At 46.2% G+C, this 26,719-nt stretch overlaps 1 protein-coding gene across 1 annotated transcript; it reads right to left on the bottom strand.

Annotated features, from left to right (window-relative positions):
- Nucleotides 1–2,215: 2,215 nt before the first annotated feature.
- Nucleotides 2,216–16,809, bottom strand: MLEC (malectin). The gene is made up of 5 exons (XM_037817080.1): nt 16,418–16,809; nt 9,785–9,963; nt 9,020–9,196; nt 8,856–8,913; nt 2,216–7,759 (listed from the first exon to the last, which is right to left on the bottom strand). Exons 1-5 carry the CDS (start codon nt 16,641–16,643, stop codon nt 7,530–7,532), a joined length of 870 nt encoding a protein of 289 aa, XP_037673008.1. The 5' UTR covers nt 16,644–16,809; the 3' UTR covers nt 2,216–7,529.
- Between the last annotated feature and the right edge of the window lie 9,910 nt (nt 16,810–26,719).

Genomic DNA, 26,719 nt, shown 5'->3' with positions numbered 1-26,719 from the left:
CTATATATATATATATGTATGTGCTTTTTAAAAATACATTTCTTGTTCAAAAATTAATTTTGGTGATGAACACACAAGTATATAATGGTACTGTGAACTGAATGTACGCTTTCTATGACTGCGTGGTATGAATATAACTCAATAAAAGTGAATTAAAAAAATACATTTCCGCATTTCTTATACCACTGAAAGTCTTAGAAAGTTACTTTTTTTTAGAGAGAAAAAAATAATAAACCCCAGGTAACCATCACCCAGGTTCAAAAGTTATCAACATTGAAAAGGTTCCTTTTTAAAAATAGACTATAATGGCATTAACAGCACAAGTTTCGTAGTCAAACAGGGCTGGGTTCCAGTCCTAGCCCTGCCACTTCTCAGTGATAGGACTTTCTCTCTGAGCCTTTGTTTCCTCATTTTTAAGTCAAGCTAGTAATAAGTTTTTCCTAGGGTGGTTGTGAAGAGAAAATGAAAAACAGCAAGAAAAAGCACTGTGCATGGTGCCAGGGAGAGCGTTCCATGAATAGTCACAATGGCAATATATTTAAATGGCCTCTTTCTCCAGGACCCCTCTGCTGAGGGCAGGCACACTAAGTGGGCAGGGAGAAGCCATAGAGGGCAGGACTGAAAAGAACACTCAAGTCGGAGCTGAGAGGAAATGAGCTAGAGATCAGGCCTTGAGGCAACAGATTAAAGTAAAAGCAGTGAGAAAAACTCTGGAAAGCAAGTCTTGGTACCAGGCTTGAGCAAAAAAGCAAGTGGGGACATTTTTGGTAATAAACAAACCTAAGACTCAAGCCCACTCTAGGAACTCTGTACTCTGTTCCCTTTCTGCCTTAATCCTTTACCACTGCTACAGCCAACAAGCTTTCCAGTAAGTGTTGGAAAAACTCTTCTCTTCCTCTATGGGGGATGGGGAGAGCTAAGTATGGAGAAAGGTCTGACACGCACACAGGCTCCAGCCAACTAGGAGCCTGATTTCCTTAGCAAGATTAAGATCTGGACCCAGAGTGGTCCAACCCAACCCGGTACTTGGCCCAAGATCTTCTGTCAGACAATTTTCCTCCCTGCAATTCCCCAGAGCAGGGCTTCTTCAGGTCTCTTCCCCATTTGGCAGCTCAAGCAAAACTACTTGAAATAGTAACAGCAGAGTCTGAATTAGTAAAGAACTCCAGTTATGGGTAGGCTCAATCTAAGAAAGAGGCTCTGTGGGCCTCCTGGCTTGTCTGGGCCCTGAGAACAGACTCCATCAACACTGGCCTCATTCTTGGAGCTGAGCACTGAATTCTACCCTTCAAGGGATAAAGTAACCAACAGACTCCTGCTTGGAGAAATACAGCAGGTAGGCTTTGGGAGCCAGCTTCATGGGGAAAATGGAAGGCAGTAGTGAATAAAGGTTAAAAACGAGAGTGCCGATTTAAAATTCTAGTTCTGTCTTTTGCTGGCTGTTTGACCTTGGGCAAGTCACTTCACCTTTTTAAAAGGGAATACCAACCAGTTTGTTGAAGATTGAACAAGGAGAACATTTGTGGAGTGCTTGACACTGTGCCCAGCCAATTTCAAGGGCTCAAAAAAGGAGAGGTATAATTACTATTCTTGCAGCCGTAGAAAGAGCTTGCGCTTTGGAAGCAGACAGACTAGGTTGGATCCTGACTTGACCATTTACTGGGCGGTCAGAGGTAAGTAAATTACTGAACTTTTTTGAGCTTCATGTTCCTCAGCTATAAAACAGGGCTGATAAATTACAGGAAAAAATCCTTCCTGCTCATTCTGCCCCTTCCCAATGTAGACTCAAAACTGACAACATGCTAGAAAAGGAGAAAGCAGAGAAAAATGTTCCATGGCTTAGTTTGTCCATAAGCTGCCGTAGAGGCTAAGTTTGATGAGAGGAGAGGCAGGTACTTACTGACTGTGCCTTGGAAGTGAGGGCAGCAGTGGCCTGGTGTGCCAGTTAAAGTGGAAACAGAAGACAAATTAACTTTATTTTCCTTGAATGTGCTACTAGTTGAAATGTCCAAGCAGGGTTTTACAGAGTAACATTTCCTTAACCAGACATTCTGCAGAAAAGGACAGCAGAAGACACATGGCTAAATGGACAAAAGTTCCTGGCCTCATCACAGGAGAATCCTTCACAGCCAAGTGAATCCCTGGATCTCCCCTTTCCCACTCCCTCACTTGGCACCTCTTTCCAATCAAGTTCAAACTCAATCCCAACACAGAGTGTCACTGCAAATTGTTTATTAAAACACAAAGCAATGGACAGTGAAAAAACAACCTGATTTTTTACTTTTTGGTGGGAGTAGGTTGGGAGCATGGAAGGGATAGGGAAAGATGGAGACAGCTCAGAAGGAAAGACAGATCTATCCACCCTACTATTTTCCCCACCCTGCCAGGTTCAAAGCCCTCAAGCACACCTCATTGTGCTGCTGTAAATGCACATTGTGACTACAGACAGTTGGTTTGGTCTAGGCAGGGAGAAGATGGGACACTAGAGTAGGAACTACTAAGAACCTGACACTTTTTCTCTAGTACTTGGTACAGAATAGAGCAGCCAGGCCCAGTTTGGAGGGCCAGGTTGGTTTCCTGACAAGCCAGGTTAGGCCTAAAATGGTTGAAGAGGCTGTCCTAAGCTCAGAATGGGCAGCTGGTTCTAGCTTGGGAGAAATCTAGTAGAAGAAAAGGTAATATTCCTTAAATCCAAAGGAACGAATCCAGGGTCAAATTCCTTTTCATTCCCTGGATCATGGCATACCAGGGAACAGAGACGTGAAGAATGTCTCTTTCCTGGTTTTGCCAGAATGTCTCTCCCTGCCAATTCTCCCCACCCACCTGGCAACTCGGTTTTTCATTCCTGACGGTTGTCCTTTAAAAGGACAGAAAGCACTTCAGTTTGTTGTTGTTGTTTCTCATACTGAAATAAAAGCACTGGTGCTCAAAATAGAGGTGAGAATAGAGTTTTGCTTTTCCTGGTGCTATATGCCCCCATCTCACAAGACTGCCTGGATGCAAGCGGTGCCAAGGCCCTCTCTGCCAACTCTAACAGGCACTACTACTTCCCTGGCTGCCAGCAATCCTGGCTCCTTGTTCTTATACTTCTGGGGGAAACCCGTCCCAAGAGATCCATCCTGCTCTCTTCCTGCCAACCCAGCCAGTTCCCAAATCACCTGCTCTTATCAAAATGATCTGGTCACTTAAAGCAGACCAACCAAAAGGCAGCTAGGAAAGGACAAACCAGATTGGCAGCAAGCCACACATGGGCAAAGAAGAAACCTACCCTCTCTGGGAAGCTGACCCATTGGTACCAACCTAGTCTTGTATCAAAATGAGGAACTCTAACCCTCTTGCCCCAGGAGAGTAGAAATACAGAAAGAATCCTAGCTTGGACTGAAAGGGAAAAATTCCTCTGATTCTCTGAAGCTTGAACACTAAGGCTTCTTTGCAATGTTCTTAGAGCTCTTTGATCCCTATTTCTATCTTTCCATAGAAGAGAAGCAGATTTCTTCTGCGACTTCTGAATAGATCCTGGGTGTTCTGGTTCTTTTTCAGTGCACTACCACTTAGCCTTGCCCCAGTCTCCCTCCTAAGGGGCCCTGGCAGAAGGAAGACCAAAGCGCATCCACCACCACCTCCTTCTCTATTTTTGCATCTATCAGTCTCTCATTTTGGAAAGCTCATATGCTCTCCTGGACCCTTTTGGATCTCGGCAAAAGAGAGGCATGGATGGCAATCTTACGTGTTGCCACTTGATGCCATTAAGGCTCCTCAAGGCAAGAAGACACTTAATTGTGTCAGAGCAGGCCAGCAAGGGGGGGGGGGGGGGGTTAGGGAAGCAGCCCCATAGTGGGGACTAAAAGATCCCTGCCCAGACCTGAATCTAGAGGGAATGCCCACCCTGGCTCAGAGCAGGAGAGGAAAAGGCACTGTGCTGACCAGAATGGGTCCTTCCTCATTCCCTAGGGAGGGTAGAGAATCTGCTGGATCTTTCCCTGGGCTTCCCAAGGCAAGCTGATTTCTAGGGAAAGGATTATAAGTGCTAGGAAAGGGAAAACACTGCTGCTGTTTTCTGAAGTTTGGCTAAAAGTCCAGACGCCATGGCCAGGCTTTCCCAGGAGAGTCTAGAGGCAGGGTAAGAAGAGAAATTCCTTAGAACAGAAGCTTCTCCAAACAGATAAAGAAGTCAAACCACAATTCTAAAACTGGATCAAACAGTTCCCAGGCATAGAAAGTGGGAGGGAAAACAACTCAAAATTCAACCCATCTTACCAAAGCCCAAGGAACCTCTAATGTGATCTCCGAATTTCAGGCCAGTATATTTCAGGCACACGGTAGGAACGAGAGAACAAGATCATACTCTCAAACCAACAGGTAGCCCTGAAGATCTGGGGCAAGTCCTCCTGGAAGCCTATTGCCATTAGGACAAACTTGAAGATAACTGAGCAGCTTCTCCTAAAGAATGGAGATTTTTCAGAAAAATGGTTTAGAGGGCATGGGTCCCACAGATAGTTTTTCCTGGCATGGTGTTTCAGTCAGCATGAGTGAGGCCCAAAAAAAATCCAGTTAGAGGCTGCCTGGCCCCTAACACGAATGAGAGCTAGTTGCACTTAGCCCATATCCAGCAGAAGTCTTTGCATGATCCACCCAGAAAGTGAACTGAAGCCATACTTCTGTCAAAAGGAGTTTCAACCTAGCAGTCTGCTCTTGTCTTCAGATGGCTAGGCTCAAAAACCTGGGACAGAACAGGGATCTGGTACAAAAGCCCAGGCCTTTCCTCCTCCTCCTCCTAACTGGCATCACTCATCACCTCCCCAGGGCCAGTCAGTCTCCCCATAGTGCAGCCTCTCAGTCCTAGCACTAAGCTCAAATACAGTTTTGGGAACAAACAGTGCAAAAAGCAACAGATGGCTAAGAGAGTAATTCATCACACACACAATACAAAAATAAAAATAAAGAATGCCCCATCCCACCCCTTTATAACCTAAACTTCATGTACCTTTATCATTTGGAGGAGAAAAAAAAAAAAGAAAAGGTTTCAAGTTCAGCATCACAAGCCAGCTGTAGCCAGCCCTGGGCAGCTCTTATTAGCTGGGTGGGCTTGGCTCTGGGGGACTCTGCCCCAGCCCCCACCATACTTCTTCCTGTTTCCTCACTTCCCTTTAGTTTTTGTTAACTATAGATGATGTTCCTTCCTTTCGGACACAACCAGAGAGGAAAGCGCCCAACCCTATCCCTGAGCTCAGGGGAAAGGGGTGGGCTTGGAAACAGAGGCAGAAGCAAAGCTGCTTGGCTTACAGTACCATTAGGAAATGGCCCCAGGAGCCAGTTTCCTTCTGAGACTCTGAGTCACTAACGGGATGGGCTGAGGTGAGGAGGCAGGGCCCCTCCTTCCTCAGAGAGACCCAGCCAAACTAATCCACAAGGCAAAACGGGGGCAGCAGGTACTCCTTCCTCATCTTGTCTATTCCATTGGCAGTGGCCCCATGACTTTGGGGAATTGTGATAGAATGGAAACTACTAAAGTCACTGCCAAAGCTCAATTTATAGTCAGGCTGTCCACCTCCTCAGCAGGTGGTCCAGGTCCAAGGCTATGACTTCACCTTTCAGAAGCCAGAAAGCTTCATGAAGCACCCCAGGAAGTGTTCCTCTGATTGCAGCCTCAGGGCACAGCGGCTCAGCTGTCTGACTCCACACCCTAGTCCTGCGGCTCAAGTCCCAGGTAAAATAATGGGCTACAACTCTCAAAGTACCAATGCTAGCCTCGAGTAACTCATTAAGAGCCAAAACCCAGACATGAGCCTAAGAGCTACTTACTTTGTCACACAAAGAGCAGCTGAAATACATGGAACTCTTAACCATATCCAATAAAGCAAACTCAAAATTAAACATATTCTAGAAAGATGGGCCTGGCCTGAGAATCTATGCTGATTCCAACCCAGGTTGAAGCTAATCCTACTGCCTTCCATCCACAAAATTCCTTGGACCTTGGCTGGGTCCTCCCTCATTATTGCCTTAACTGGGAAATGGATGATGGTGACAACAAAGGAGGGAACAGGGGAATTTCATTTCCTGCAGAAAATTTCCCAGAGAATTAAAGACAGATACTTTGATGCAAAGGTTGACTTCAGAGCTGCCAGGACTATAGCTGATGAGAAATCTCTCAGACCCATCACACCAAGAACCTGACTGCTCCTTGGGTAGAGAAATGAAAGGACAGAGGGGTATACCATTAAGATTAGTGAGAAGCTTCATTGGGCCTTGAATAAGTTAAGGATATAGCCAATCTAATTCACTGGGGACAGCTCTGGACATAAACCAAAACAGGTCGAACTGTGACAGAGGTGTCTATAACATAGAAAGACACGGTAGCAAATGAACATCAGGTATCAGACACTTCCAAACAGTGGTCAGTCACTTAGTAGGGTTCAAGTCTCTAAGGTTGCTCTTAAGTTATACTAACATAAGCCTTTTCTAATCCAAAGACCAGAAGAGACTTTTAAGGTCAAGTGTTCTGTTGCTGCAGGCTAGAAAGCATCCCTGCTCCCTGGCAGCAAGACCCTACAGAGGGGCCAGTTAAAGAACTGCTGGGTCACGTCCTCCTGGCTGCTGGCTCAGAGATCCAGGGAGGGAGGTACCAACAAGGTGAGGTGGTGGAGGATAAGACATTCAAGCAGAGGGAACCTAAAATCCCCATGTCTCCTTCCCTTCTAGACAATAAGTTAGTGGGATGGTTGAGAGGGAGAGAGATTTCAAATGAGTCAGATTATGAAAAAAATGAGATGAAATCAAGTCCCCAACAGGCACTGAAATCAAAATGATTTGCTGTGGTAACAAGTCAAGAGGCAACTTGAGGACCTGACATAAACTAACTGTCTTGGATACCAGATAGTAGTCTAAATGGCACACATCAGGGAGATGAGCAATGACAAAGCTCAAACACTTCAGGTGGAACCATCATTGGACTAAAACCAGAAAAACTTCCAAGTAAGGAAGTATCTACTTTTCTTTTTTTTTTTCCTCCCCCTTCCTTTTTCTTTTTGTCTTTTCCATACAAGGTATATACCTCCACACACATGCTCTCAATCCCAGGACATCTCCAAACTTTTCTGGACATAAATTCAGAACTGGTCTCCTCCCAGCACTGGTCTCCTCGGAAAATAAGATGGCATTTCCCTGCTATTAATTTCTAACCTAAAAAAGGGGAACCGTTTCTACTCTGAGTTCAAAGTCCTCTCCACCAGGTATTACAGACTAGGATCCTTGAAGAGGAAGGATCCAGTTGTACCCTAGAGTACCCTAGAGAGGAAAGAGACAGCTGGAGGCCAGCCACAAAGAGAGGACGAGGACTGAAGCAGGTCTGGGACCAGGTGGTGGATGAGGGCTGCTCTCTACTCACTCTGCCTCTTTTATCTCCTTTAATTTTTTTGAGTATTTTGTTTGTTTGTTTTTTGTTTTTTTTTGTGAAAAATACAGAAACCAAAACCACCATCTTTGGTTTCTCTCCCGCACCCCTCTACCCTGTTCAGGATGGTAATTTGTTCTCACAACCGACAGAGGCAGAAGAGGGTTGGAATGAAGACTCCGAAGGCCACCAGGATGGGAAACATGAGGCTGCTGTTGTCCGAGGCATAGGGGTTGGGTGTGCGGGGGCCCGATTGAACCCGGTTCTTATTGGTCTGTCTTTTCAGATTAGACCCTTCATCATATTCCTCTTCTTCTTCTTCCTCTTCTTTCTTTTCCAATCCTGGATGTGGCTGCAGCTTTGGTACATCTGACACAAGAAAGAAAACACCGTTTAAGTAAGACTCACAGCATTTAAGTGAGACCCTTAAGTGCAGCAAATAAGCCACAATAAGGAGACCCTACGACCTAACTAGGGTCCACAGGAAGGAATAAAAAACAGCCTCTGGTCCACAGAGCAGCAGCCTGCCAGGACCACTGGTGTTTAGATCTAGCTGAACAGTTGTAAATGCAGCCTTGCCCAAAAGGAAAGTTCAGTATCTCCCCTTTCTGTCCTACTTCTCCTTCAGAGCCCTGAGAGAAACGGACTGGACAGGGACAGTGACCCAACACCCAAAATGACCTTTCTAAATCCCCCTTATCTCTCCCACAATCCTACTCCCCTTTGATTCATACAGCAACTAAAGCTAATCCAGAATTCTGTGTCCTCAAAAGACGCAACCCCTCTGCCCTCCCTCATCCTTAGGGACTCAAGCAGAAATCTGTTTGATGGCAAATCCTCCTAGATGTCATTTTGGGGGACAACAAGACAACAGGATGAGATCCTCAGTGCATCAGGAGGAGATGGAATGGAGGGGAGTCATGGGAAACTGGCAGCCAGGATAATCTAAACCCTGAGAAAGAATCAGAGATATACTCTAAGGCTAGATCCCAGGGACAAAGGAGACATTAATATGTGAACTTTTGTCCCAGTGTGGTCCAGCAATGCAGGAATCTTTAACAGTCTACAAAAACCTTAAAGAACCCCCCCATACCTTTTTGCCCTTTTGCCCCCAGGAAGGATATGTCAAACAAACAGAATAAGGACAAATTTTAGATGATTTCTAATGACTACAAAGGTCAGAGCACACCAATAAATACGATTTAGTCCCATTTTACAGTGAAGGAGTTTGTCCAAGACCAAAAAGTTGATTAAATGACAGCAGCAAGGTTTGAACACAGATCTTACTCCAAAGCTTGTAGCTACCATCACGTTACACTTAGTCCCCGTCTATCTGACTCTGTATTCCCCATAGTCTGGCTTTAAGTAGGTGGTTTCCAAAATACTAACCAGCTAAATTACCCTCCTCAAGGGTTTCCTCAACCATATCCTTCAGGCCAAAAAGGAGGTCAAAAGCAGGACTTACCATCCACTGTCCCAGCCATGATGTAGAGTGCACAAACTTTGGGATTGTCATAGTACCCCTAGGAAATGGCAAAAAGTGATCAACCTCACACAGCAACAAATGTTTTTCCCTACACCCACTCTTTGAGCCTTTTCTCAGCCGTGAGGGCAGGGCAGGGGTGTTACCTTGACAAACTCAATGTAGAGTCTCCCTGTGAAGGTGGACACCTCCCCTTGGACGCTCAGCTTCCCCTTTCTGATGCTCATAGGGATGATCTCATCATGAGCTGTGCTGTGCCCAACACGGTCAAAGATATCCAAGTCCTTCACTACAACATGGCCATTCAATCGCACATCAAACACCTTTCGGAATCAGAAAAGGAGACAATGTCAAGACCATCAGCTTCACATCCCTTCTGGATTCGGACATAGTGCAACTGCTTGGGCTTCAAGTTCAAAAACAATGTAAGAAAGGATGGGGCTGGATATACCCCCCAGAGTGGCAACAGTCCTTTACCTGGACCAAATCAAAATCATGTTTTCTTTACTGCAAGGATCTCACCCTGGCCTTAAAAGACCAAAGAATAAAACAAAAAGCTCAGCATGCAAAGAAGATAATTCACAGTAAGGAACAGAGGAAAAGAATGAGGCTAAAAACAACAAGGTACTGAAAACTAAGGATGGCGAGGTAACAAGGAGGGCCCTACCAGAACTGGCTGGCTGCCAGGGACTAGGATTCTTGCACTGCCTTCTGTCACCAACACCCAAACAAGTGCAGCCTCATGGGTAATGGGACATAGCTTCTCTGGGAGCAGAAGAAATCCAGCTTTTCCTCAGAGCTCATCTGCCTCCCCCTTTTGAAGAGGCTCTTACACACTCTGGCCCAAAGCACGAAACTTTCCAAAAGTGGCAATGTCCCACTGGCCATGCAGGGGACAGACTAGACCTTACCTTCTGCTGGGACTGTGCAAAATAGACCTCAGCAAATTTCAACACCAGCACATAGTCCCCCTCCTCCTTGATGGGCACTTCATAGCCAAAGGTTTCCTCATTGTACCTCTCTGTTTGATACAGGATCTGGTCCTCGGGGTTCGAGCGCAGGATTGGCAGTTTCATGCCATAGTCTGAGGCTGGGGACAGAAGTAAAAGAAAAAACCACATCAGAAGCAGGACATGAAAGAAAAGCAGAGACTCCAGAACTGCCAGAGGCATTTCCAGTGCAATGTCAACAACCCTCCCAGTGAAAGGGGCCATCCCTTTGCACCTGGCTCCAAACACACCAGACACAAAGGCAGAAATCTGATAGACATTACCAAGGAAGAGTAAAATAAAAGAAAACTCACACCAACTGCCCTACTAGCCCCCATAACCCTCATAGTGGTACTTTTTGAAAGCATATTAAAATAACTTTCCCAAGAGTGTATGGAGAATGATGGGAATAAAACAAGTGTAACTCATAATCAGAAGAAAGAGTATGCTGCAGCTGCCTGGATGCCTGAGAAGGAAAGCTTAGGAGAAATCTCATAAAACAAGGGGGATGGCCAGGAACTCTATACAAGGCAATTAAGTTCAAAGAATGTGTTTTCTCACTCAGAAAAGCCCAGAGTCTAAAACAAACAGGATATCTGGTTAGGAAAGTTATTCTTTATTGTCTTTACTACAAATACATTACCAGCTTTAGTTGTTTTATGTAATTTTCATTCAAAAAGCCCCAAGGTTGGTAAAGAGAAATGTGGCAATAAAAACAAGGGAGTGATGCTCTCTAATTTCCTTTAGATCCATGAACCTTAGTTCTTAAAGACTCACAAAACTACCTCACCTACAAATGGAGTCGAGAGGTCACTCTGGTGGACATTCTTATGCACTATATAGATAACACCTTTTAGGCTTTACTGTATTGGAATAGCTAGAAGTAAATACCTGAAACTACCAAACTCCAACCCAGCAGTCTGGACTCCTGAAGACAATTATATAATAATGTAGATTACAAGGGGTGACAGTGTGATTGTGAAGACCTTGTGGATCACACCCCCTTTATCTAGTGTATGGATGAGTAGAAAAATGAGGATAAAAACTAAAGGACAAATGGGGTGGGATGGGGGGATGATTTGGGTGTTCTTTTTTCACTTTTATTTTTTATTCTTGTTCTGGTTCTTTCTGATGTAAGGAAAATGTTCAGAGATAGATTGTGGTGATGAACGCATAACTATGTTATACTGTGGACAGTGGATTGTATATCATGGATGATTGTATGGTGTGTGAATGTATTTCAATAAAACTTAATTTAACAAAAAATAAAAATAATAAAAATAATAAAAAAAATATAAGTAAATTAAAAAAAAAAAACTACCTCACCTACTCTTCCAAACATTCCTCCAGTTAAACCAAAAGAAAAAAAAAATAAGTTCCTACTGAATCCCCAGTACCTAGCTGGTCCCTGGCATATAACATACAATATTATTTGCAAAACAAATGGCAACAAAGGAGGTGGCTGCAAAGCAGCGAAGTCGTGCTGGTTCTCCCCACAGGGCAAGAGCCATCCAAGCAGGGAAAGAAAATCTGCCAAAGCCCTCGTGGTACCTCTGGCTTAAGAGGCCCAAGCTCCTGTGGAGGGGGGTGGGACGCCTTTCCCATTTCACAGGCTGACAAGGAGTAAAGCAATGTAAAAGTAAACAGTTACTTACCCTTGAGTCAGAATCAGAAGAGCCAAAAACCTGTATTGTCCCCCGCCCTCCCCCCATCTTGGTAGAAAACAAACAAGTGTATATTTATCTCACCCCACAACAAACTAAACTGGGGTATTTTCCCAAATGTAAGATATTACATTCCAGCCCCAGAGATGAATAGTTATGCTTCCTCCTTAGGAGAGTAGCTCTCTTACTTCTTTGTCCTATGAACTCAATGAGGCTTTCCTGGGCTCCATAAATCTACTTTCCAAACTACAGACTAAGATCAGTGACTTCTGTGCACAGGCTTAGTGCCTACCCTATGCTGGAATTAAGATTTCAAGAACCCTTCAAATCCAGCATGGTGACTCTGAGGACATTTGGCATCTAGATCATTTAGGAGACACCTAAAAGCAGTCATCCCTAGAGCTTTTAACCTTCTGAATCACCAAAACTCCAAGCGATAAGACATGGCAAAAGGTAAGATGTTAACTAAAAGACCCAGTGGCTGAGGGCAAGCTCTCAAAAAAATAAACCTAACTGTTCACAGTTCCTGTAAGCCAACAGTAGCCTGAGATCAGATGGACCGATGAGACAATGCAACAGGAAACTCACTGCACTTTTGTCTTCAGACTTTTTTCTTCCAATTTCTCCTCAAAAGAACAAATCAAAGAAGGGTACTTGAGTAGCACTACAAAGGATGCATTACTAGCAAGCTCCAGCTCTTTCCCAGGCTCAAAAAACCATTACCCTGGGGCACAAACCTGTAAAGCCTAAAAGACTGCTACTCCTCTTCCAACTTAGCTCTAAGAATTTCCTTCTTCCATGAGAACCATGACCCTTACAAATTTGGAACATTAACTAGATTTGATTTATAGATACACAGAAAGCTTTGTGCATGTGTGTGGAAACTTTTTTTTTTCCTGCCGAGTGGAAAAAGTGAGAAAATAACAATAATCTGTGGCAGTCTCAGTTTCACAGTTAAGAAAACTCAGCCATGTGAACAAAAATTGCTTAACAACCTTGGAATTACCTTTAAATATTTTTCCTTTAAAACCCAAGTGGCTTTCCCAAGAGATTTGCCATAGGCAAAGTTGAATTTGCCCAAGTCCCAAGGGATGCAGCAGTAAAAAAGATCCCCCCCACCCTTAGCCTTTATGCATTCAGATTTCTCTAAAATCTCTAAACAGATATCTCTAAAATACAGTGAAATAGTTTAGCACACTGCTGAAGTTGGCTCAAGACAGTTAACCAAAAGGGAAGGGGACCAAAGGGCTTACATTATTTCTGCTGCTTCTTAAGTTCTGGACAACGGGGTAGTAAGCCAAGCTACTTGAAAAATGCAGCCCAGGTTTTAGAGTAAGACAGGCCTGGATTTGAAACCTGGCTCTGCCACCCACTGTGTAATGTTTCTCTAGGTCTGATTTCTCACCTGTAAAATGGGGAGATCACCTATCCCACAGAGTTGGGTGAGGTTTAAAAGACATCCACAAAGAGCTTAACACAATGCCTCACACGGGAGACCCAGACAGGCACAAAGGCATGCTAGCTCAGCAAGCATACGCTCACAATACACACTAAATAAATGCCTCTGCCCCAGGGAGCTTAGGGGATAGACAAAGCGGAAATGGAAGCAATAAGACTAATTGGAATTAGTTTTGAGAGGGAAAGTCAGAATGAGCAGGAACTTGTCCTACGTGAGACCACCACTGTAAAGCTCTCTGTGGCTCCAATACCCACCCACCACCCCAACGTGGGGCTTCTCAATCACTAGATTATTCTTCTGAATCGCTTCTTTCTCAAGCAAGGCTAGTTCTTAAAAGAATCATTCTGCATGGATTGAGGTAGGGATCCCAGAGATTTCAGGGACCCAAATTCTCTACCTGTGAACGTCTGCTACTTGGAGGGCCTGCAGGTGAAGGCTGCCTCTTAGATCACAGTAGGGGGAAAGAATTTTAAACAAATCCATTGTCTTTAAGCAAATCAGAGGCAGCAGGGACAGCTCGCATCCCATCTTTGAAGCTCTTATCACCCAAGGCCAAATCCTTCCCCAGCCGCAAGGTAGGCTATGCCGGAAAGGGTCTTCCTTGTGGCTACAGAATTAGTAATCCCATAGGCCTAGAACCCCAGCCAGCTTTCTTCTCCTCTGAAGCCATTTTCTGATCTACTTTTAATTCCATGTAAAGGTCATCGAGTGAAAAAAGATACTTCATCCCACTCTGATAAGAGTTTTACTGAGAAGGAAAACAAGGCTCAGAGAGGTTAAGCAGAATCCCTTTCTGTGAAGAGGAAATAACCTCCCCCTAAAATCCAGCCAAGTGTTATGCCCTTCGACAAAATAACCAGGTCTTTTCCTGGTCAGAGTCAAGGAGAACCCAGAATAGGCAAGTCCAGAGGAACCTGGAATGTGTGTTAAACCAAAATCCCAAAGTGAGCACCTCTGAACTACTTTCTGTAGTGGCACAGCTCTCTGTTGAAGTACACAGGCTGAAAAAGCCGTTTCATGGTAGTCAGCATCTCCTAAGGACACCAGCTATCCCCAAGGCAGATATGAACTTCAACAGACATTATGAAAGCATATGCCACCAGGTGCCCTGGGCTACCCCACAGTTACAAGAATGCTGAACTACAAAGAAACTAGAGAAGCAGTGAATTCGAACGCAAGCCAAAACCTTATCTGGACTAACTTGGCAACAAATACCTTCAACATAAAATTAACTTCTCTTGGTGTGCTAGAAACAATATCATAGGCATGTGGGGGAAAATTAGACATACATCACCTATTTGCAATTAGTGTAAATAGGTGCATAAAAGGCAAGAGTCTCCAAATAACTGGCATACCCTTTATACAAACAGGGCTGAGAAGGCAAAGCACTTCACTTGGTGGGCTGCCCCACCCTTAGCACAGAAACTCGAAAGCTGCCTCCCGTGAGTGGAACACATCTCAGCTCCAGACATAATTCCAGCAAAATGTTACTTTCAGGAACCTGGTAAGTGCAGTGTTTCAACAGACTGGTCCAAGGTGCAACTGACAACCACCTAACCAACACCACCATTCATACCCAGACTGGACGTCAGAGTGGAGCAGAGAACCTCCACTTAGACAATGTCCGAGGCTGAAGCCTGCGTCTGAGATAGGACTCCAATACACACAAGTTTTGGGAGGTCTCATGCAATTTTACCTGCTACAATAAACTCTTACGAAGGAACTGCAACCATGAGCCAGTGACCCAAGAACAGAAAGCAGGGCTGATTGCTGATCAACCCCTTTCCCCCATTCCCGACACCAAACAAATGACCACCCACACTAGCAAATTAAAACCAGAATTTCTAAACATGGGCAATATCTGTAACCTAAACCTGTGTGGTCTTAGCTTTATTCTCTGCACAAAGGACCTAATAGGACAATGTAACCATTGTAAAGCCTTCTGTTTAGTGACATCTGCACACTGTCCCCACAACAGCTATCTCAAGAGGCAAAGTCCACAAACTGCCTCTGGTTTCCTCAAGGAAAACCACACCCATGAAGAAAGAGGAAGGGTCCAAGATGGAGAGAGTGATGACCTCCTGCTGTAAAGTCTGACTTTGGCTGCTATTACAGCCACTAAAGACCAGGGCCCTGACTCAGCTTAACCCAGGCAACTGTGACCTACATGCCAGGGCTAAACAAATTCCAGGACACAGAACTTCAGAAAACAGCCCTGTGTCCCAAGACCTTTACATGTACGAAGGGAGTAAATTCCCTACTATAACAAACTCCAGAGCACTGCAAGTTATTCACTTGGAATAACTAAGTTAAGCCCTTCAGTAAAGGACAAAAGCCAAATCTGGGCATTATGGAAAAAGAGAGTCTGTCTCTAAGTTGTCTGGAGAAGGCATATTGCCAATTTGGCAGCCTCCAAGCCCAACATACAGCATAAATCTCCTGCCAACACATGAAGGGACTTCCTTCTTAAACCTGTTATCTATCTAGAACAGATTTTCCCAAAGAGTAGTCTGGGGACAACCTGCATCAGAAGCCCCTGGTGCAAAAACCTGGGTCCCACGGAGAGAACTAACAGATCTGGAGTGGGGACCAGGAATCTGCATTTTTAACCAGCTCCCCTGGCAATGCGTACACACACACTAACTTTGAGAACAGTGCATCCCTGTAAAACTACTGGTGCTCAACCAGTTAACTCAGAATCATTTCCCAATAAGCTAGAATCTTCTGTCTCAGGACCACATGGGGCTGATTCTCCCCATTCTTACAGAATATTCAGATCTTACACTTGTTGACCAGTATGACACACCACCAGCCTTAGGTGCCGGATGGCTTCAACAGAACCACCCGGGGTGGGGAGGTGGGGTGGGGGGAACCTGCAGCTTCTACTTTTAAGCACATGTATATAGTCCTCGCTCAGAGAGTGGGAGGCGAGGGAAGGAACTACAACCAAACTTTCCCGGCCCATCCTCTTCGAAAATTCCTTTGTATTCTGGCTAAGAATCATGCCGTGCTCCTGCAGAAGGGGTAAGGAAAGCGGATGATTTCTGGGTCGTCAGGAATCTGACCAGGAACTGTCTTGAAAGGAGCCACCCGGGCCAGGAACATCGATCCTACAACCAGTGAGGCCTCGTGGTGGTAACAGGCCGCCCTCGTTTTTACTTTCCCAGCTTGGGTGGGGGCGAAGGACTAAGAAAAAGTAGGATGCGAGGTCCAAAAATAACTTATCGCCAACTCTCTGCCTCTATGGCTCTTGGTAGGTTCGAGCCAGTGCCAGGGCCCTGAGCCTTGACGGAGTCCCCGAGGAAAAGTGCACAGAGAAACTTCGCTCCAGAGACGTGGCCGCAGGGTGAGGAAGGGGCTCGGGGCCCAGGCCGGCGGCGCCCAGCCTCCCGGCAGGCCCCGGATCCCGCGGCTCGACTGAGGGGCTCTCACCTCGGCCCACCCGGCCTTCCAAAGGGTCCTTGCGAAAGTGGATGCCGTGCACGTCCACATGCGCTTCACCGCCCGCGTTGACCGCCCAAATGACGCTCTCCGCCAGCCCGGCCCCCGCTGCGCCCGCCACGCCGAGCCCCGGCCTCCGGAGAGCCGGCAGCAGCAGTAGCAGCAGCAGTCGCCTGAGCGCCACGGCTGTTTCCTCAACCCGCCGGACCCCCAGCATGGCGGGCAGCACCGCGGGGGCAGCCTCCGCCGACCCTCGTCCTCAGCCGACCGCCAGGCCGCCCTGGACTCAAAAAGACAGCGCCGCTGGCCGCTCTGCTTCAGCCGCCGGGGACATGTCGCTCTCGGGCCTCCTCCTCAGCCACCGGTGCCACCTCCCACCTCGGGAACAACCTACCCCGCCGTCCAGCCCCCGGCCACGACCCCGCAGCCAATCAGCGCCCGGCCTTCATTAATTACCCAACACCAGGCCGGGAGACGCCCTCCCATTGGCTGTTAGGGAGCGGAGATGGGCGTGGCTACCCCCAGGCGCAGGCCCAACCGTCAGGCACGAGTGGAGCGCGCGCAGAGGGAGGGAGTTCGGTTGAAGCGGCGGCTCGAGGCGGAAGTGGCAGGGTGCAGCGCCCAGGCGGCCCCGGAATTTTGCGGCTGAATGAGAAAGGTGGCCTGGGAGGGAAGGTTTAGGGTAGGACGCAATGACATGTCGCCAGCACTTCCGGTGCCCCAGATCTCGGGACCGAATAGGCTCTGGAGGGGGCGTTGCCTACTTTCATGCCCCCTCTTCCTTTCTGAGAGAGAGGCAGGAGCACAAGTTCTAGTAGGAGAAGCAGTGGACACTCCCGACCCGAAAGACTCAGTCCTTTTCCTCGCGTCAGGCAAAGGACCGACCCTGCCCAGAGAGCCCACACACGCAGCTCCGCTGGGCTCGAGTCCCACGAGGACGTGGTCCCGCCCCCACCCCTCAGCCGGCTCCGGACTGGTAGTACCGTCCAGAAGGCAGTCCAATCGGAAGCCTCCAACGCAGCGGAAACGCGTGGCCTTGTGGGGGAGAGGCACCTAGCGTCTCCAAGGCGACCGCCTCGCGGGGACCCCAGAGGCCAAGGGGAGTGACCGGGGCTTCCCCGGCGCTGGCGAGAGGCGCCGTGGCTGGTACCCGGTCTGCAAGTCAGCCGGACACAAGCACGACTTGAGCTTCCTCTTACCCCTTTGGCATTTCCACCCAGCGCTCTCCTGCATTAGCAACCCCTGTGCTGCGGACGCTGCCCAAACTCCTATTTTTCAGATATGTAAACTGAGGCTCGGAAAGGTGTGGAGTCTTGCCTCAGTGTCACACCGCGAGTTAAGGGCAGAGCCAGGACAAAAAGCCATTTATTCATTTGTTCAACAAATATTTATGGAGCCCTTACTACTAGGGTTGCAAGAGTTAGCAGATAAATACAAGAAGCCCAGTTACCTGTATTTTATCTGACAACCTTACCTACTTACTATATGCCAGGCAATGTGCTTTGTGCACCAGTGGAAAAAAAAAAACTGCCCACGGGGCCCACAGGAGAATCAAACACACTTTTAACAACCAAGGAACCAATTAATTAGTTAGAGCAGTGATGAATGTTATAAAGAAACAAAACAGGATGCTTAAAGAAAGAATATCAGTGGGAAATTTAAATGCTCCGGAAGTCCTTCCCCATCTTCCAAAGTCAGGCCCCACAGGGCTTCTCAGATTTGGTTCCTGGCTGCGCTACCCTTGTACCAAGGAACCTGGCACCATTTTACTCCCTTCCTGGCTTTGACAAGTTATTTACCTTTTGGGTTTCAGTTTCCTCCTCTGTGAAATAGAGATAATATTTCATACCATAAAGGATAGATAGGAGTATTAAAGAAGGCAGTTCCACTGCTAAGTATATATACCTGAGAAATGAAAACATCTGTTCATGCAAATGCTTGTACATGAATGTTCGTAGCAGCCTTAGTCATAATCATCAACAAAAAAATGGAAGCAACTCAAGTGTCCATTAATTGACGAATGAATAACCAAAATGTGGTATATCCAGAAAATGGAATATTAGTCAATCATAAAAAGGAATGAAGTACTGATACATGCTACAAAAGATGAACCTTGAAAACCTGCTAAGTTAAAGTAGCCAGACACAAAAGGCCACATAGTATATGATTCCATTTATATGAAATGTCTAAAAGAGGGTGTGCCAGTTTGAATGTATTATTTCCCCCAGAAAAAGCCATATCCTTTGATGCAATCTTGTGGGGCAGACATATTAGTGGGGATTAAGTTGGAACATTTGGATTAGGTTGTTTGCATGGAGATGCGCCCCACCCAACTGTAGATGATAACTGATGGGGATATTCCCATGGAGGCGTGGCCCCACCCATTCAGGGTGGGCCTTGATCAGTGGAGCCATATAAATGAGCTCACTCAAAGAGAAGGAACTCAGTGCAGCTGTGAGTGATGTTTTGAAGAGGAGCAACTTGCTAGAGAGGAACGTCCCGGGAGAAAGCCATTTTGAAACCAGAACTTTGGAGCAGACGCCAGCCACATGCCTTCCCAGCTAACAGAGGTTTTTCTGGACGCCATTGGCCATCCTCCAGTGAAGGTACCCGATTACTGATGTGTTACCTTGGACACTTTATGGCCTTAAGACAGTAACTGTGTAGCCAAATAAACCCCTTTTTATAAAAGCCAATCCATTTCTGGTGTTTTGCATTCCGCAGCATTAGCAAACTAGAACAGAGGGAAATCATAAAGACATAAAATAGATTAGTGGTTGCCTAGGGCTAGAGGGAGTTGTGGGGGACAGTTAAAGGGTATGGGTTTCTTTGTGGGATGATGAAAATGTTCTAAAATTGATTGTGGTGATGGTTGTACAACTCTGAATATATTAAAATCATTGAATTGTACAGTTTAAATGGGTGAACAATGTGATATGTGAATTATATCTCAAAAAAGGTATAACCCAACCCAACCCACCCCCGAAGGAAAAAGAAGATGTCAATGCATATAAAGTCACTAGTATAGTGCCTGGCACAAGCCAAGCACTCAACCAATTGTTACCCTGGAGTGAAATATTCCAAGTTCTTGATTTCCGCAACTTGTAGCCCTACCCTGCACTGTAAAATATTGCTAAATTTATGCCTTTAGAAGTGCCCAGAAATCTTGTCAAGTAAAATCTGGGCGGTTACAGACTTAGACCCTCTTCTGCTGCCAGACCCTGGGCCCTTGGAGGGCAAGAGTTTCCTCTGTGGGCTGGACCCACTCGCCATAGGGGTGGTGGAATCTGTAGTAACATTTAATGAGATTTTCTGACAGAAGTATTTGGTCCCTCAATTCACCAAGCCTTTTCTCTTTCCTTATCTCAAGAGGTTCTTACAATATGAGAGCCTCATAATTTATTATCCCCATTTTATGATTGAAGGGTAGGGGCCAGCAGTTTTCAAATTGTGGGCACTGCAAGCAGACATTGGTGACAGCAGGATGGGGTCTCATCGTCGGAGACAGAGCCTGGCTCTGGGACAGTCTCCTGGGAGAAAGGGGTGGCTGTGGGGGAGGGGAGTCAAATTTCTAGCAGTTGAGGGGACGTCAGGAGAGGATCCAGGGCTGACATGGGGGTATGAGCAGGAGACAAAACAGATAGAGTCTCACCAGCCAAGCCAGATTGGAGGGCCTGAGCCAAGACCCAGATCTGTAAGCACTGTCCTAAAGAAGTCCCCAAATAGCTCCAGGCCTGCTCTTGGGGCTGCCCATGGAGAAAGCAAGGAGTCTGAACCCTGGGAGAGGGTGTCAGTCCCCCAGCCCATTTCTCTACAGACAATAATGACCTTGGCTTCAGCCTCCAGTTTTTCCCATCTACTGGGGAAGGTCGTCCCCATCTGAGAACACAAGGACACCTTGAGTGGCTTTATTTATTACCACCTCCTCCATCTGAGGCTGGTTTTATGCAAAAATTACTTTAAAACCTCCAGCACCCTCTCACAACTGAGGATTTGCTCTCTGTGGAGTGACAGGAATTCTGATTTGAGAGTCAGACAAAACTGGGTCCACTTCTTTTCTTGGTGACTTCTCAGCTGCATGGCCTTGGGCAAACCACTCCCTTTCTTTCTGTTTCCCCGTCTCCTCTTTCCTAAAAGGCCAAAGGGATGATCCACTCATGGTTGTTGTAAGGATTAAATGAGATAATTTAAAAATGAATATCAATTATTTTTTTCTGTTTGTGAAAGCAAGATATGCTTTTTGTGGAAAATGTAGACATGGAAGAGAATACAAAAAGATTATAACATCGCTATAGTCCTGCTCAAAATTGAAACAAGGCTTGTAGACCCAAACCCTGGCATAGCGAGTTCTCAGTAGCTATGGGTTCCCACCCATTTGATCTTTACAACCAGCTCATGAAGTTGGAAAAATTTTTGCAGATGAGAAGCTAAAGCTCAGAAGAGTTACGTCATTTGCCTGATGTCACATGATGAGGAGCCAAAATCTGTTACCTTTCCCTCTGAGCCAAACATACCTGGGTGCAAACCCCAGCTCCAGCATTCATCACTGTGTGACTTTGGGTAAATAAACTCACCTCTCTGTGTCTTAGTTTCCTCATCTGTGAAATGGAGAGAATAATTGCACGAACCTCGTGGGAGCATAAGATATCAAAAGACATATTTTAAAAACTAGCACTGTGGCATTGTTAGGCTCATAGCTAAATGCTCAGAAAATGTTAGTGATGGTGTTTTCAGGAATAGAGCCTTGGACTCAAAGCCTCAGTCCACTTCTTAGAGCTGTGAAGCCTTGAGAAACTCATTTCTCCTCTCCGGTCCTCAGTTTCTTCATTTGTCAAGTGGATGTAATTATCAGCCCCACCCCACAGAAGTTTTAGGAGCCCTTAAAGGGGAGCCTGGTACTTCATAGGCCCTCAATGCACAGCTGCTACAAATCAAATTAGAAGAAATAATTTTAACATATAATGCTGGCCAGTTGATAAATGACAAGAGCCTTGGTGGAGAAGTACACGGGCTAAGGAGTTGGGACACCCACCTGCAGGGGTGGTGGGGTGGGGGGATGGGACACCAAAAGGAACCAGAGCGTAAAAGTGGAAGATGGAACCACCGCTTCTGAGCTCCAGAGGCAGTTCCACCTTGATCCACAAAACTGAAAAGGGGTGTATCTTCCTGTACAGATAAACATCAAAGAACAAAGCATGATGTTAATTAAATCTTGCCTATTTTAAGTATGTGGGCTATTTTACCCCCTTAAAGATAAGCTTACAATGAAAGTTCAAAAGGTAAACACAGAGATGGGGTGGGAGCCAGCTTGCCTTCTGCCCAGCCAGTCCTGCCAATTCTTAGAGTCCCTGAGGGGGGTGTTTTGGTCCCAAAGCCAACTTTTCTCGCCCTGGGCTTCTGGAAGTCAGACTGCAGTGGGGGACCAGAGCCATCCAGAGAGGCGGGGACCAGCCTGCAAAGTCTGCCCAGTGGGCAAAACTTGAAATGAGAGACCTGACTGGGTCCCCAGTTCACGGGAAGGAGAAGGGAATGGACTGGAGGTGCCAGTGCACACCCCGGAGGATGTGAGTCACAGCAAAGAAGCCAGCCAGGCCCAGAGTGGCTGAGGCCACAGACAGAAGAAGCAGGCGCCTTCCTTTCTCGGTGGCCTTGAGCAACTCACTTTCCTCTTGAGCCTTGGTTTTCTTATCTGTAAATGGGGTGATAGCCGTTAGCCTCCTAGCTGGGATGAGGATTAGGTAAAGCGAACTTCGAACTTCAGGAGAGTGTCAAACAGGGTCATTGTAGACATGCCAATCTCTTTTCATTGTATTAGGGACACAATTTGTTGGAGTCAGGAACTCCAGGGACGAACCTTCTTTCTTACAAAACAGTTTGAATCTCAGTTTCCTCATCTGTAAAACGGGGTAGTTGAAAAGGTAGAGTGAGATGATGAATGAAAAGGATTGAACACAGACCAACACGACCGCAGCCAACACTGTTTAAGTGGTAGCGGCATGTTTATTTTCTCCAGGCTCTTCCCTAGAGTTGGACAAATTAGGGAAGCAATGAGAAGGAATACTACTGCCAGCACTTTGCACACTGGATTGTAAACGGCCAGTTTATTTGCCAGTTGTCTCTCTAGACCAGAACCTTCTGCCACTGTGGAAGTATACTACATCTGCACTGCCCAGTACTGTAGCCACTAGCCAATAACATGTGACTATTGAATACTTGAAATGTACCTAGTATGGCTATTTAAATAGCCACATGTGGCTAGAGGCTACCATGTTGGAGAACATAGCTTAGACTGTAAACTCAATGAAACCAATGATCAAATCTGCTTTTTTGTCTCCATACCCCTAACACCCAGCAAAGGACTTGGCCCATGGTAGGTGCTCAATGTATGTTTGTCGAATGAAAGAATGAACAGAGGCAGGAATTGAAAAGAAAACATTCCAAAAACTGTTATCCTCCTCTTTCCCATGAAGTTCCCGGGACTTACTAATAAAATGGTGATAACAGTAGTTCCTCCTCAAAGAGTTATGGTGAGAATTAATCAGTTAATATTTGTAAAAGACTACTAGAATGCCTGGCACATAGCTGGTAACATGTTGGTTAATTCAAAATAAAACTCCTTTAGCCCATGTGAACTCTCCCATTTTGGAGCTTGACTCACTTAGATTTAAGTGGCAAGTGCCAGAAAAATCCAAAGTAACAATGGCTTCAAGGACACAAGTTTTTTTCCCTGTCTCATAAATAGGATTCTGGAAGGAGGCTCTCCAGGGCTGTGGGAGTGGCTTCCAGAAGCTGCCAGGGACCCAGGCTCCTTCTATTTGTTGTTCCACCATCCTCAACCCTGACCTCTTCCTCATGGTACAAGATGGCTGCTCAAGCTCTGGCCCCACAACCACATTCCAGCTAACAGGAAGGAAGAAGGAATGCAAAGAAAGCCATGCTGCTCTCCCCTTTTAAGGACATCAGACACTTCCCAGAAGTTGCACATACCTACCTGCTTATAGTCCATTAGCCAGAACTTGGGCATAAGGCTTACTTCACTATAAGGGAGACTGGGAAATAGAATGTTGATTCTAAATGTTATAGAAATTGAGGGTTTTAAGAAGGAAGATGAGGAGAACGTTTGCTGGGAGACATCCAGCAGTCTTTAACAGAACTCTAATTTCACTCTAGGATTTGGCTCTTTGTGGCTATTTCAAGCATTAGTAGCTACTAACAACAGTGACACCACACATGTACGTGGACTGTCCCAGCCCCATTGGGCTTTCATGCCTGGTACCTGATTTGTTCACTGAAAACCCTGCCAGGCAGATGATTATTACTCTTGTTGCTGTTGTTAGGTTCTCTCTCTCCCTTTAAACAGATGAAAAAACAGACCTCAGCAACCAGCTCGAGCTCCCAGAGCTTGTAAATGGGTTGATCAAGGACTAAAATCTATCTAGGTCTGTCCAACTCCAAATCCTTCCTCTTTTCCCCATTACATGGTGTCATCTACAACCTTGAGGACTCAGGCAGCACGGGAAATGGTCCCAGAAGACCCAGCTTGGAGCGAAGGGAGAACTGAAGTCAGGAGAGCCACCGGGGACGATGTCTGGAGCCCACCCACTGACTGCCGGCCCCCCTGCACCCGGGCTCCCATCCACCTGACAGGTGCTTATGGAGCATGCAAGGTGTTCGGGAGACACAGCAGAGAGCAAGCCAGACGAGATCCCTGTCCCTCCATTCCCCACAACCCACTGAGGGAAGACAGGTGATAATGAAGCGAACAAATGTATTTATTTGTATTCTCATTAATTTTGTTCCTTTAGTCATTAAATAATGACTGAGAGCCTCCAAGGCACTGAAGATACTGCTAGAAGTGGTCTCTGATGACCTGGAGCTTAGATTTCTAGCAAGGGGTAAGGGGTATCAAACAATAAGCAGATAAACAAAAATATAACATAACATAATAATTAATATCATATGGCCAGATCATAAGTTTCATATGTGCTCTGAAGAAGATAAATAAGGTAGGATAGAGGCCTCCTTCCTTCTTTCAATGGGCACAAGAGACGAGAAGGAGCCAGCTGTTCAAAGGGTGCAAGGAAAAGCATTCAGGAAAGGGAACAGCCTGTGTGGAGGCCCTGAGCCAGACTCTCTACTAAGTATCATGCCTGAGTCATTTCTTCACAATCGCCCCACCAGGCAGATGTAGTTATTCTCATTAATAATAGGTTGTGAGGCTCAAAGAGGAAGTGGGCCTGCCTTCACATCGCAGAGATGAGAAGTATAGACCTGGAGTCTGTGCTACCAGCCAAGTCCTGGCCTCTGTCATGACACTCAGCTCCTCTGTCCCTTTCTAGAAAAGGCAGGCATCAGCAAGAAAGCAGGAGCAGGTGAGCAGGCACCTCCAGGGGAGGTGAAGGGATATTCTGGCCCTGAAACCTGAGCCAGAGGCAGGGCCTTCCAGGTCAGGGCTGCCTCGCTGTGCAGACGGTCAATCCCAGTTATAGAGCCAGAGCCCTGAATTAAACTGTGATTATCTTGTCATTGTCAATGAGAGGTTCCATCACAGCCATGGCTGGTTCTCCCTTCCCCTTTCCTTGAGAGAGGCAGTCACTGAGGCATGGATACATGTGCTGGTTTGGACGTGTTATGTCTCCCAAAATGCAGTCTTGTGTGGGCAGGAAACGTATTGGTGTTGATTGGGTTGGAGATGTTTGATTAGATGTTTCCATGGAGATGTGATCACTCAACTGTGGGTGAGATCTTTGATTGAATAATCTCCATGGAGGTGTGGCCCCGCCCATTCACTGTGGGCCTTGATTAGTTTACTGGAGCCCTATATAAGCTCAGACAGAAGGACTGAGCTTGCTACAGCCAAGAGGGACACTTTGAAGAATGCACAGGAGCTGAGAGAGGACATGCAGATGAAAGACAGTTTGAAGATGGCTATTGAAAGCAGACTTTTGTCCAGAGAAGCTAAGAGAGGACAAATGCCCCAAGAGCAAGTGTGAGTGACATCCTGGGAACGTCCTGGGAGAAAGCCATTTTGAAACCAGAACTTGGAGCAGACGCCAGCCACATGCCTTCCCAGCTAACAGAGGTTTTCCAGACACCATTGGCCATCCTCCGGTGAAGGTACCCAATTGCTCATGTGTTACCTTGGACACTTTATGGCCTTAAGACTGTAACTGTGTAATCAAATAAACTCCTTTTATAAAAGCCGATCCATTTCAGGTGTTTTGCAAAAAGGTAGCATTAGCAAACTAGAACAACACACAATGGGGAAGAAGGATAGGGAACTGGAGAATAACGATGACAACAATAATGACAGCAAATCCTTTCATAAGGTGCTATTGTAAAGACTTTGCCAGGTGCTAGTGTAAAGACTTCGTGTACACTAACATTTAATCTTCAAAACAGCCCTATACCACCAGCCCCATTTTACATGTAAGGAAACTGAAACCCAGAGGGTCGTGTAGCTTATCCAAGATGACACGGCTAGTACGTGGCAGAGCTGGGATTTGAACCCGGAGAGCTGCTCCTGAGCCCACACTTTGTTTTGTTTTTAACCTTTTTATTGTAAAATAAAACACAGGAACAGAAAATCAAACCGAGCAAATGTACAGATTAGTAGGGTTATTATAAAGTGAACACCCTTGTAGCGATCCCATGGGTCAAGGGATAGAATTTTGCCAGATATCCCAGATGCACTTCTATAGGGCCCCCTCCGAATCCCAGCCTTCTCACTCTTTCTTCCCAAAGCAAGCGCTCTTCTGACTTTGACAGGACTAATTTCCTCATGTTTCTTTATAATTTTTTTCACCCAAGCGAACATCCCTAGACTCTGTCTTTTAGTCAGGCTCACATTTTTTAACTTGAGGACTTCCAAGTCCCTTTTAATCTACCAGTTTCTCTCCATCCCTTTCTTTTTCTGCTGAAGACATTATCTGTTGAAGAACCCAAGCCGTTTGACCTGTAGTTTCCCTTGTGCTATATAGTTCAACATGTTCCTCTGTTCTTTGAATTTCCTGCAAATTGGTAGCTGGATCTAGAGTTGCATGATCCAACTCTGATTTGATCCTTTTGGCAAAACCCCAGGCAGTGGTGTTTACTCTTTTCTGATCAGAGCCCACACTCTTAGCCTTGCTGCCTTGGGGATGCTTCGAAGCCCTGGGTTTTCCTCCACCCTCTGGACAGAGTTGTTCCCCCAGGCAAGCCCTTCCTGGGCACCAAGGTTTCTGCTGCCCCTGGGCCTGGCTGCCGCAAGAAGGCAGCTCTCCACACTCCCAGCTCTGCAGCGGGATCGGGCCT

This window comes from Choloepus didactylus, chromosome 23, assembly GCF_015220235.1.
Source record: "Choloepus didactylus isolate mChoDid1 chromosome 23, mChoDid1.pri, whole genome shotgun sequence".
NCBI classification, from domain to species: Eukaryota; Metazoa; Chordata; class Mammalia; order Pilosa; family Megalonychidae; genus Choloepus; species Choloepus didactylus.
Note: the sequence above shows the minus strand (reverse complement) of the source record. Positions and strands in the feature narration are given on the sequence as shown.